This window comes from Octopus bimaculoides, chromosome 2 (assembly GCF_001194135.2).
Source record: "Octopus bimaculoides isolate UCB-OBI-ISO-001 chromosome 2, ASM119413v2, whole genome shotgun sequence".
Lineage (NCBI taxonomy): Eukaryota > Metazoa > Mollusca > Cephalopoda > Octopoda > Octopodidae > Octopus > Octopus bimaculoides.
Window position 1 is genome coordinate 192213290 of NC_068982.1, and position 12757 is coordinate 192226046.

At 39.5% G+C, this 12757-nt stretch overlaps 2 protein-coding genes across 5 annotated transcripts in view; one reads left to right on the forward strand and one right to left on the reverse strand.

Annotated features, from left to right (window-relative positions):
- The window catches only part of LOC106881941 (Golgi phosphoprotein 3 homolog sauron), a 148603-nt gene that overhangs the window by 118571 nt on the left and 17275 nt on the right, over positions 1-12757 (reverse strand). Inside the window, exon 1 of one of the 3 annotated variants that reach the window (XM_052965836.1) lies at positions 580-1163. The exons of 1 other annotated variant lie outside the window; for it this stretch is intronic. In XM_052965836.1, the coding sequence (XP_052821796.1) occupies positions 580-783 (204 nt within the window). In that variant the 5' untranslated portion in view covers positions 784-1163. Of the gene's footprint in view, positions 1-579; positions 1164-12757 lie in introns of those variants that run through there. One more of the 3 variants, XM_014932469.2, reaches the window with a different exon arrangement.
- Positions 1-12757, forward strand: part of LOC106881940 (cilia- and flagella-associated protein 161) — a 26828-nt gene continuing 14071 nt past the window's right edge. The window contains exons 1-2 of one of the 2 annotated variants that reach the window (XM_052965834.1): positions 1-62; positions 7519-7608. In XM_052965834.1, the coding sequence (XP_052821794.1) occupies positions 7567-7608 (42 nt within the window). In that variant the 5' untranslated portion in view covers positions 1-62; positions 7519-7566. Of the gene's footprint in view, positions 63-1466; positions 1627-7518; positions 7609-12757 lie in introns of those variants that run through there. The other variant, XM_014932468.2, reaches the window with a different exon arrangement.

Genomic DNA, 12757 nt, shown 5'->3' on the forward strand with positions numbered 1-12757 from the left:
ATCGACTACTGTAGCAAAACATAAATAGATGCCGATACAGCCTTTCACTACTGATATGTCAGGTAAAATAATATATCATTCTTTAAAAAGAAAAGGGGGGGGGCCGTGCTGTGGTGTTGTGAGATTGAAGCCTTTCCCGTAATTAATTAGAAACTGTTGAAGAGAAGACAGTAACCACTGACTGATATAATTTCTATCAATTAATACTTGACGCCAGCACGAAGAGAGGAACACACATTTTACTGTTGATTTATTTATCCATTTTTACCAAATCAATTCAGGACAGAAATTATTTCTCAGAGAGAAACCAAATATAAAAACATTCAATGTAGTTTCAACAGAAACACAGAGGACAAATAATAGCAATTACTATTATCATATTAAAAATAGTGTAATGGACGGGAATTTTGTAAATAAAAGCCATGACATAGAAATATTTCGTGAGTTGGGGGCAAAAAACAGAAAAGACATTAGGAAAGAATTCTTATGAAATGAGTTGGAAAGTAATAATAAGAAGAAATGTGTAAAGAAAGGATTGAAAGAGGAGGATGTGAATAAAGATGAAGTGTGGTGTGTTACCTCTCTATCCTTTAAACCAAGCAATAAGACCTCTTCCATGAGAGTTAATCGAGTTTCTTTGGAGTCATGATCCAATTCGTCCTCGACGTCGATTTGACGATTCTCAATTTGCTGCTGTTGTTGTGTGTCCGGATCACAGAATTCAGAAGAATTGATATTCTTACGTTGTACAAGGCCAGCATTTCTCTGGGTTCGCGAAGCCATCACAAACTCTTTATAAGTTTGGATTTATAGAGATCCTGCAGTCTGTAATCAGCTAAATCAATGGTAATATTTGTAATATTTCCTCCTCACCAGTTTGCCTTCTTCAAGCACAATGGCCGCTACCAGTGACGTAGTAGGAGGCGGGGGGAGACCCACACTAAATTGATAATAAACGACCAAAGAAATACAAATAAACTTCAAGTGATCCTTTCAATCAACTTCTTTTCAATAATATATTCCCCCATAAACTATACATCAAAAAATAAAATTATGTAAGCTTTCCTTAGGTCATCATAGTTTACATGAGAAGCATTTCAAGACCAACCTACATCAAAAGTCCATTACGAGCCAAATGGTGGGAAGAGAAATTGCGACGATGTCAATTCCGGGTTTTATATAAATTTCTTAATAAAATAGAAAACAGAAACTTTCGTTTCGGTTCTGCAAAGTTTTCGTTTCGCTTCACATGGCAGTCACTAGTTGCAGCAGCAGCACACTTACACAGCGACAGTAAATTTCTTTTCATTTTTCCATTTGTCAATAAAATAAAATGAAGCATTTATTTTAGTTTTAACAATTTTTAAAATCCTCGGTACCATCTGCATTGGTTTAGTTAAATGCTTAATTTTATTTTCTTATTTCATTTTCTAAAATTATATTTAGTCTAATGATAGTATATTTAAATACTCAGCACTTTGTTACTATGGCTACAGCGTCACTAACTTTTTTGACCTTAAACTCTGATTTTCAATATCAACAATACTCAGAGTAATGTGGCACAAAAACGTCTACACACCTGCTGTTCGATTAGGAAATTGGTTTGAAGATGTTGTTCTCGAAGAGGTTAGCAAAAATATCTTTCCTTTTATTTATTTAAGGTTTTAACGCCTGCCTATTTTTATGATGGAGGATGTATGTACAGCTGATTAATTCGATTCTAAGATATGTTATTGACTTCTTTGTTTACTGAGCAGAAGATCTTGGATTTATATATAAAGAAGAATGAAATATTGTGGCTCGTAACTTTCACAAAGTGTAACTGAAGTGAGAATCGAAACTATATTCAAGATTCTACTCAGCTAAAGCTTGTTTGTTGCCAAGCGACCGACTAATAGCTATAAGCCCAAGTTGCCAAATTTATAAGAATGAAGTTATGATAGTCGAGTTCGTGTGGCTCAAAACAGCTTTAACGAAATGCAGAGACTAAAATGTCCAGGTTTCTTCTCTTGCTTTTGCCATCTCAGTAGTCATTGCCGTTTATAAAAGGGCTTAACAATTAACATCCAGAAAACTGACGTCATCTGTCAGTGCCCCCCCTACACCACCCTATTTCCCCCTCTCCGTTTTCTCGCTAATTACACCATCTTAGGCAACATCATTCCCAATAACTTCACACACGGAATGAGCAGATTCTGAACCACCACATCTAGACTTCTAGGATCATCTTTCTAAATAATTACCTGAGCCTCCACACGAAGGTTCTTGTCCACTGGGCAGTTTGTTTGTACTCATTTCTATGGATGCAAATATGAGACATGTATATATATGAGCCATATTAAGCCACTGAAGTTCTTTAATATGCAGTGTCTTTAAAAAATTCTTTTAGTCTGGATTATGTATAATAACTGGCACTCTGTCAGTTATGACAACGGGGGTCCCAGTCGATCAGATCAACAAAACAACCTGCTCATGAAGTTAATGTGCAAATGGCTGAGTACTCCACAGACAAATGTAGTCTCAACAACTCATTTTTTGCCTGCAGATTGGACTGGAGCAACATGAAATAAAGCCTGTTGCTCAGGGACACAACATGCCACCAGGAATTGAACTCACAACGTTACAATCATCAGTAGAATATTCTAACCACTTAGCCACTTGCCCTCACTAAGTATAATAGTCCTCCATCTAAACAACACCAGCAGCATTGAATACAGGCCTCATCTGAGTTGCCCTGGTCATGTGGTGCATATGTCTGGCTTGTATCTCTTATAGGATTCTCTAAAACAAGCTACACCATGGTCATCAACTAGCTGGAGGACTGCATATGGAGTTTAAAAAACCAGTTGAAGGCCCTTTTCAAGAAAAGTAATATCAACTCTCTAATAGCACAACCTGTGGTCCACTTCAGTTGTCTTTTACTGCGAGAGGAGCAATTGAAGATGTGGAGGAGAAATGCTCTTGGCAGGAAGTTCAAGAAATACAACAAGATTAATATAGATTAATAACAAGTCTCCTCAGTCAAACAGTCGTGAGTGCCATCAGCTTCACATTGAAGAATCAGATGTAAAAATCATCAAAGAATCTACAATTGAAGAAGAAGTCACCATTGAATTGATAGTCAACTGGAGTCACATAAAAGCATCCATGCTGGTGCCTCATAAAGAAAGCACACTGTAAAGCAGTTGGCATTAGGAAGGACATCCAGCCATTGAAATGTTTCCACAACAGACAATTGGAGCCTGGTGTAACTCTTTGGGTTGTCTATCTCCTGTGTAACCATCAAACTCATGCCAACATGGAGGACAGGCATTAAATGATGATGATGATGATATGTGTGTGTGTGTGTGTGTGTGTATCATCATCATCATTGAACACCTGTCCTCCATAGTGGCATGCTGATAGGTTGGAGGAGTACATCATGCTCCAGTGTCTGCTTTGGCATAGTTTCTATGGCTGCTGGATGCCCTTCTTAACACCAAACTAGTGAGTTCACTACCTGGCTTACAAGACAAAGATCCCCTTTGATTCGGTGGGCCTACAGCAGAGAGGGAGATGAATTTGTTAGATGTTGAGAGTTAAAGTATGAAAGAAAGGACAAGAACAAGTTTATTGTAAACATGGCTGTATACAAGATTGGGTAGGAGTATTCAAGGTGGATTTGGTAAGAGAGATAAAGGATGGATGTGATGCGGTTGGTGGATAGTTGAAGTGAAGGAAGGTGATTGATGGATGTCAGAAATGGAAGAGTGATGTAATCGACTTAACCCCTTTGTCTGTCCTTGTTTGTCCCCTCTATGTTTAGCCCCTTGTGGGCAATAAAGAAATAAGAAATGGAAGAGTGAACTAACAGAAAGGAGGAGGGCCATTGGTGGAGATGGTGGCAGCAACAGTGGTGGTGATCAGTAGGGACAAAGATGTATGTTGCAATCCTTCCCAACTCAAGCATCATAATTTGGAGAGATAGAGAAGGAAGTACAAGATAATGAATATGTATGAATTTATATACATACATATACAGGGTGCGATGGGTAAATTGTCACCATTTTATATTCGTAATTTTGCACATGCGCATTATTAGTTTTTGATATGCAATTCACTCTGCCAGAAATTTGGAAATGACATGCTGTACTGCTTGGCATTCATGCTGGAAGCTCCAGTATGGACATTTCAGAGTGTTTGGGTGTCAATCTGTATGTTTGCCATGTCCCCAAAACATATACCGAGAGTGATAAAATTCAAACATCCAGTTAACATCATGGTGTTTTGGAGTGATTACTAGTAATGGCAATGTTATACCTCCATTCATCTTCCCACATGGCCTCAGACTCAACACGGAGGCCTACATCAAGTGCCTGGAGGAGGTAGTGCTGCCCTAGGTCAAGAGGGTGGCTGCTGGAAGACCCTAGGTCTGGTAACAGGACTCTGCACCACGCCACACAAGCAGGAGAACTCAGTCATGGCTGTCATATAATTTCTGTGATCACATCACCCCTAACATCTGGCCAGCTAACTCCCCAGACTGCAACCCCCTTGGTTATTATGTGTGAGGCGCAGTTGAGTGAAAGACCAACAAAACTCCTTGTAGCACCAAAGATGAACTGAAGGCAAGGATTATGACAGCATTCACCAACTTAAACAAGAAGACCGTCCAGAAGAGTTGCAGAAGATTCTGAAGTCATCTGGAAGCTGTGGTTGAAGTCAAAGGCAATTTTATTGAATAAATTTACTCTTTAGTAATTCAACATATTTTTATGTAATTTTGGTAAATATATCTGTTAAAATGAAATGTCAGTGTTATTTTCATTTTTGCGTAATTTAGACGACAATTTATTCACCCCACCCTGTATATAGAAAGAATTGGTTCTGGTTCCACATAAAAAACACCCAGTACACTCTGTAGAATGGTTATTGTTAAGAAGGGCATCCAGCTGTAAAAACCAAGCCAAAACAGAGTATGGAACCTGGTGCAGCTCCTGTCAAACCCTCCAGTCTATGCCAGTATAGAAAACAGACATTAAATGATGTCGGTGATGATGACGGAAGGTAGATTGTATGATGGTAGTGAAACATGGGCTCTGAATGCAGAGGATATGTGTAGGCTAGAGAGGAATGGAGGCAGTATGCACCACTGCATGTACTGCATCAGTGTGCATGAATGACAAAGCGCAAATATGTTGAGAGAAAAATTGAGCATAAGAGGAATCAAATGCAGCATGCAAGAGAAGAGACTACATTTGTTTTGGACATATGATGTATGTGAATGAAGACAGCTGTATAAAGAAGTGCTGGTCACTGAAAATGGATGGTACCGGCAGAAGAGGGAGACCCAGGAAGACATGGGATGAAGTGGTGAAGACTGATCTCAGGATGTTGGGGCTCATGGAGAAAATGACAACGGACCAAGATGTCTGGCAATATGAGGCTCTAGAGAAGAAGACCCGCCCACATCAATGAAACTGAGTTCTAGAAGCGTTGTGTTCCACCCACATGTAACAATAAAATTTTCACACAACCTACCCCAACAAACCAAACTGCATCCCCAATCCTGCCTTCACCACCTTGCTCACCGAATCACTGTGTTCCCCATCCCCTCTTTATACCCAGGTTCTCACCAGTCACTGCAATCCCCACCCCCACACACCTTACTCATGCCTTCTTGGCAATACCTGACCACACATATTATGACCTCCATACCTTGAGGATATGACCTGAACCTTGCCACCATTCATCTCTCTCTCTCTTCCTTACTCCACCATCCCAGCTCCACTCTGATCCCTGCTCCTTGTGAGTATACCCTGGCATTTCACCTCCATCTCTCTCCTGCTCTCCCTTGGTGTTTCCCACTCTCTCACTCTCATTTTTTCTTGCTCTTTCCTCTAACTGGGTAACCATGGATCTCTTCGACAACAGCACACCTCTTTCTACCCTCATTCTCTCTTTCTGCTTTTCTTGCTCTTCTTTCTGGTTTGGTAACCAAATATCTCCTTTACAGCAGCACACCTATTTCTGTCCTCATTCTTGTTAACTCTCTCTCTCTCTCTCTCTCTCTCTCTCTTCCTCTCTCTAGATAACCATGTACCTCCTCTTTAGCAAGATGTCTGTTTCTGTCTCTCTGTCTCACTCTAACCTTTCATTATCTGACACAAGATCACCTCCTCCTCCAATGCCCCCTCCCCTCTCAAAAATTCCTTGCCTTGCAAGCTACTTGATGACCCTGCCAGTACTGGTATCGCATAAAAAGCATCCAGTCCACATTGTAAAGTAGTTGGCATTTGGAAGGGCATCCAGCTGTAAAAACCTTGCCAAAACTGACTTCATCCATGCCTTTGATCCCCCCCCCTACACCTCTTGGAGTGTCTCCCTTGCTTATATCCAGTGTTCCTTATGAAATTTCTACTGACTCCTTTTTCTGCAGATGGAGCCTGGCCATTTCCTTGGTACCATAAGGGTCCTGTCTTTTCAGTAAAACTTTTGTTTTTGCTTACAATAAACTTCAATTCTAGATTTTATTTCCATGTCCAGAATTTCAGTTTCACTTCTGATTCTGCTACAAGAGCTAAGTCACCAACACATCGGAGTTCCTAAAAGCAGCTGGTCTTAAATTCATCTGTTGTGGCTTGGAGCTGAGAACTGAGCCCTGATAGATCCCTAACTTCACACTAAATACTTCATCATTGAACTCATGACTGATTCTCACCTTGTAAATTCTTCCTTCATACATAGCTTGTATGTTGTGCCTCATAAGCCATTCATCCACGCCTAGTTCCATTAATGACCATCATGCCCACTGAGTGAGGGACTATGTGTGTGTGTGTGTGTGCATGCATGTGTGTGAATGTGTGTGTGTGTGTTTATTGTATTAATGTGCTTCATGTTATTGGTTTATAAAGAATAAAAAGTTTTGAATGGTACAACAATGCACTATAATACAAAAGATATGTAATATATATCCCTGTTGTAATTTAGTTATCTATAGTCCGAGGATATTTCGGAATACAATTCCTTCTTCAGATATTCTTAGATGGAGTCTCTGCTATAAACTGGTTTATGTTTTGAAGGCTTGCATTCTTTGTGTAGTGTTGTTCCCAATTAGTTTACAAATGTCATTTGTGAAATCCGTATATTGAATGCCGATTTTCCTTCTTATTATAAAACTATAGTTTGGGTATAATTTGGAATGGTAGGTATTGGTATTCCAGTAATACGAATGTTTTCAGAATTATTGCTACATGAATATTGTAATAAGAATATCATTTAGTTCTATAAAGGTGTTTTTAATACCATTAGTGTTGTATTGTAGAAGTTATGAATTGGTGGGGGGGGGGGCATAAGCTATTTATTTTTAAAGATATTCTGTGTGGATCTGTGACATTGAACAAGGAGATAATGATACTTCCTGATTTTATCATTGTTATTGTTGTTATTCTTACCATTCTTTTAAAATGTAATTGGTGATTGTTAGCATCGAGTGATATTTATGATGATTTAAATTTTCTTTATTTTTATATTTTTCAGGAAACTATAAAAGATTTCCTGCACAAGAAATCTCAGAATGAACTTTTGATGCAGAAAACTGCCTTTGTTAAGGAAAAACTTCTCCAACCAGTAAAAACATAATCGTTTATACTTTTTCTCTTCTTATGCTTTGTGTAGTAGTAGTGATGGTGGTGGTGGTGGTGGTGGTGGTGGTGGTGGTGGTGATGGCTGCAGCGGTGGTGGTAATGGCCATAGCAGCAGCAGCAGCAGGAGTAAAAGCAAGGAAAGAGGATTCTATTATGTGATGGTAGATGAAAGAAAGAGTTTGTTAGAGAAGTAAGAAATATTCATACAGAGCTCAGAAGTCCCTCAAAGACAAAATGTCATTGTCTCGTTTAGTATGGCACCACCACATGGTACACATGCATAACCATGGTCTGTATGTGTGCAGTGTAACAGTTTGAAATATAAAACCTGAGAGGCTGCTGCTGCTGTGTAGATGAGAGATGATTTCCCTTGTTGAATAAAACACCAGTTTGTATCTGGTTACACTCACAAAAGATCTGGGACCTATTTTCCAATAGTTAAGGGAGGATATAAAGAAATTGTCCAAATATCCCATAAAATATTTCTAGTTGGCATCTAGAAAGATCTGAGCAGTAATTCAATGATATATCCACCCAACATTTCACATCTCTGGGTATGACAGGGTGTGTTTAGTTTGTGTGCAATAGGTTTGAAAGTGGTCAACATTAAGGTTTGGTACCAGTAATACTCTATTCCCTTGATGAAGAATAATAATCAAAAATACTTCCAAGCTTCTTAAAAACACTGAACCCTAACCCTAACCCCATCACTGCCACAGCAACCACTTCCATGACTGATTTTTAACCAATTTGTATTTCAGTTATCTGCTTTGCCTTTCTTGACAACTGTTATTAACACTAATGATTGTTCTCTTCATTAAATAACTTGATTTTAATTGGTTAAATGCACATCATGGAAGTCTGTCCCCCACATATATGTTCTTTCTACAGAAGACATCCTTCGGAAAATCCCCCAATGCTGGCATTTATCTGGGATGTTTGACGAGGGAGTAAAATATTTTGGCTTTCTGAGACAAATCTGTCAGATGTAAGAACTATTTAGATGAATGTGTGTGTATGCATGTATGTAAGTGCGTGTGCACACATGCATGCATGCATGCGTGTGTGTGTGTGTGTGTGTTCTCTTCTGTTTTTAATCATTTCAATTCTTCCTCTGAGGAAGGAACTGGTTTCTAACAAAGATACAAACCTCTGTTGTTGCAATGTAGATAACAAAAACAATGTCTTCATATTTCTTTCTGTTTCACTTACAGATTATATTTGTAATGCGTGAATCGGTTGGTTTTCTTTTTCTGTAAATCTACACCTTTCCTACAAATTGAACAGAGCCACCTACATGAGTGGGGTGGGGTCCTGTCAGTTTTCTTGCTTATTAGGACCTTAGCCTTTGCTAAGTTAACCTTAAGGCCCTTAGATTCCAGGTTTTACTTCCACACCTGCAATTTTTCATCTAGCTCTGATATGGAATCTGCTATGAGGGCAAGATCAGTAGCATATAGTAGTTCCCAGGGATTGCTGGTTTTGAATTCCTCTGTTATGGCCTGGAGGACAATGAAAAGGAGGGGATGGAGGTCTGAGCTTTGATGGACCCCTACCTGGACACCAAATTCTTCACTGCACTTGTGATTAACTCTCAGCTTATTGACAGCATCTTTGTACATGGCCTATAAAGCTTTCACCAACCACTCATCTATCCTTAGCCTCATCAAACGCCACCACATCACATATCAGGCTTTCTCTAGATCAACGAACGTCAGGTATGCTGGTTTATTCTTAGCTCAGTTCTTCTCTTACAGTTGGCTGATTCTGAAGATAGCATCAGTAGTGCTTCTTCCCCAGACAAAACTAAGCTGCATTTTGTCTAGCCTAATTCTGCTCTCCTAATTAATTGGACTATGACTCACTCTGTAATTTCCACCACCTGGTCCAGGTGTTTAATGCCTCTATAATTGCTTCTATCTAAAGCATCACCCTTACCCTTGTAGCAGCTAACAATAATGCTGCTATTCAAGCAAGTCTCTGGGTATTACACCTTTCTAAATGACCTGATTAAACTATGTGGGTGACCAGCCCATATCCTTCCTTACTGAATATTTTGAGCATCTTAGCCATGATTCTGGATGGACCAGGGGCTTTCCTAGTTTTCCTGGTCCCTCTATTGGGCTCACATGAGGGAGACTCCCTTTATTCCATTCATTCACCACATTCAACAGTCTTGCATAACAATTTTTGCATGTTTCTTTCTCGTCCACATCACTAAGTGCAAGCATACCATTTATCCATCCACACACCCTTCTCTTGACTCTCAATGACACACTGTCTAGCAATCTGGAACACTTCAAGTCTCTGATCTTCAGGCTGTAGATCATGCTCTGATCTTCATGCTTGGCAAACCTCTTCCTCTCTGCTTCTACCCTAGCTAAATAGACCCGATGTCTTTGTCACCACACCCTCTTTTCCACTCTTTCCAGACCCATCTTTTCTCTTTTATGGCCCCGTCAACATCACAGTTCCACCACCATGTCACATTTGGTCTGGCAGACACTTTGCTCCAACCACAAATCAGGTGTTTCCCTTAGTAGATTGTCCCGTAGGAACTTCCACTTGTCCTCTACATCATATGTCTCTATCTCTCCCTCCTTCTCCTCATAGGCTTCATCGAGGACCTCTCTAAATCTCTGCCCAGTTGAGGGATCCTTGAGCTCCCACAGGCTCCTTTCCCATATTGGCTTATGTCTCAGGATCTTTCTGACCCTTAGACTGAAGCCAGTCTAAGGGCCAGTTTATGTTGAGTCATGCATTCTTCCCTTGGGAAGACTTTTCTAATGTTTATGACGATATATATGTAATATAAATGGTATTACGAGGTCTGATCAATAAGTATCCGGACTGTTGCCATAGGAGCGAAGCTAAAGAACACAGAATAAAGCTGCTTGTCAAAGATTGACCTTCAACTCTGTTGTACATGCGCACTAAGTTTTAATGTTCTAGCTCACTTCTACTGTTTATAGCACTGCTTGGAAGGAAGGTGTGTAGTGTGTGATTGTCGCATTGACCATGACAGAGGAAGTTGTCATGGAGATAGCTGTTCAGAGGCCTAAAGCAAAGTTGCAGAAAATGTATGGAGAGGAGTGTATGAACTGCACACAAGTGGTTCAGACATTTCCCAGATGGCCAAAAAAATGTCGATAGTGACAAACATTCTGGGAAACCCACAACCAGCAGAATTGAGAAAAACATCACAGATGTGTGTGCAGCTGTGGGGGGAAATCATCGAATCACCATCCCTGAGTGATCAGAGGATGTGCAGATTAATTACGGTCCAGTTCAGTCCATTATCACTGAAAATTTGGGTATGAGACACGTCTCTGTCAAGTTTGTGCCAAAACTGCTTTCAGCTGACGAAAAAGACACTTGGGTTTCAGTTGCACAAAATCTCCTTGATTGTGTTGAGAACAATGAAAACTTTTTGAAAACTAAGTATTGCCAAGCTTTTGGCAAAATTTGATGCAGTTTCTTTGCCCAACTTTCTCTGTCATGGTCAATGTGATGATCACACGCTACACACCTTCCTTCCAAACACTGCTGTAAACAGCAAAAGTGAGCTAGAATGTTGAAGCTTAGTGCACATGCACAGCAGAGTTGAAAGTCAATCTGTGTCAAGCAGCTTCATTCTGGGTGTTTTAGCTTCATTATTATGGCAACAGTCTGGATATTATTGATCGGACCACGTATGTGTAACATAAATTATATTATCAACATATATATAATTGAGATAATGTTATGTTAATATATACATAATAGAAATAAAATCATCATCATCATCGTCATTTAACGTCCGTTTTCCATGCTGGCATGGGTTGGACAATTTGATTGAGGACAGGCAAACCAGTTGGCTACACCAGGCTCCAATCCAACCTGGCAATGTTTCTACAGCTGGATGCCCTTCCTAATGCCAACCACTCCAAGAGTGTAGTGTGTGCTTTTTACATGCCACCAGCATGAGGGTCAGTCAGCCGGCACTGGCAACAACCACACTCGGTGCTTTTTACGTGCTACCGCTATGGGAGCCAGTCAGGCGGCACTGGCAACAATCATGCTCAGATGGTACTTTTTTTTCAAATTTTGACCAGTAAGTTTGGGGAGAGCGGGTAAGTCAATTACATCAACCCCAGTGCATGACTGGTACTTATTTTATCAACCCTGAAAGGATGAAAGGCAAAGTCAGTCTTTTCAGAATGTAAAGATGGACAAAATGTCACTAAATATTTTACTTGGCATGCTAGCAATTCTGCTGACTCACCCCTTCATGTTAATGTGTATATTAACAGATATTAGTCCCTAGCATGGACACAGTACTTTGTTTTGCCACCATAATATACTGCCAAGTACATTAAAGGTTTATAAGTCATTATTCTGTCGTACTTTTTGTATGAGTAGACTGATATTCTCATTTTTAAGTGATAAACTATAGATTTTTTTATCATTTATCACATGCCATATAAATGATAAATATAATAATTCTTCTTTTTCTCTTACAGCCTAGCTCTACCTTTTTCCAACTCTCATATCTAGTCTTTCCTCAACTACAACACTGATTCCTTTTGAATAACATAAAGGGGAGATAAATCTTACCCTGAATAACAAAGAGTAGTCTTCCCCAGGCAAGAATTGAATTCAAGAAGAGACTACATCACCCGCAACGGAACTTAGAAATAGCAGCCAAATTCCCTTTGAATGACACCCAACCATCTTGAAAAGAGAGAATTACATTGGATAACTCAGTCCTAGGTACACAAGGCCAAAGAAAAGGATTGGGTAGTTTTGGTTGTGGGTCTGCTGCACAGTCAGAGCAGAGCTGACCTGGGGTTAAATAACAACTTTTTCTTGGATTTGATCTTTAAGTGTGAAATACCTTAATCACAGACAATACTGTCCACTCAGCTAGCTGTATGGTATCCACTGTTGATCAAATAAACTGAGCCAGAGTTTGGTATCTTTCTTACAGGCAACTGACAACATATTAATTACTGATATGTCATTTACATGTTCATCTGTGATTATATTTTTTATTAATTAGTGTGTTTGTAAATTAATATCTTTTTATCAATATCGGGCATCATCAGACTGCAACTATGTCGTTTATAGAACAATTTATTACATCACCCCCC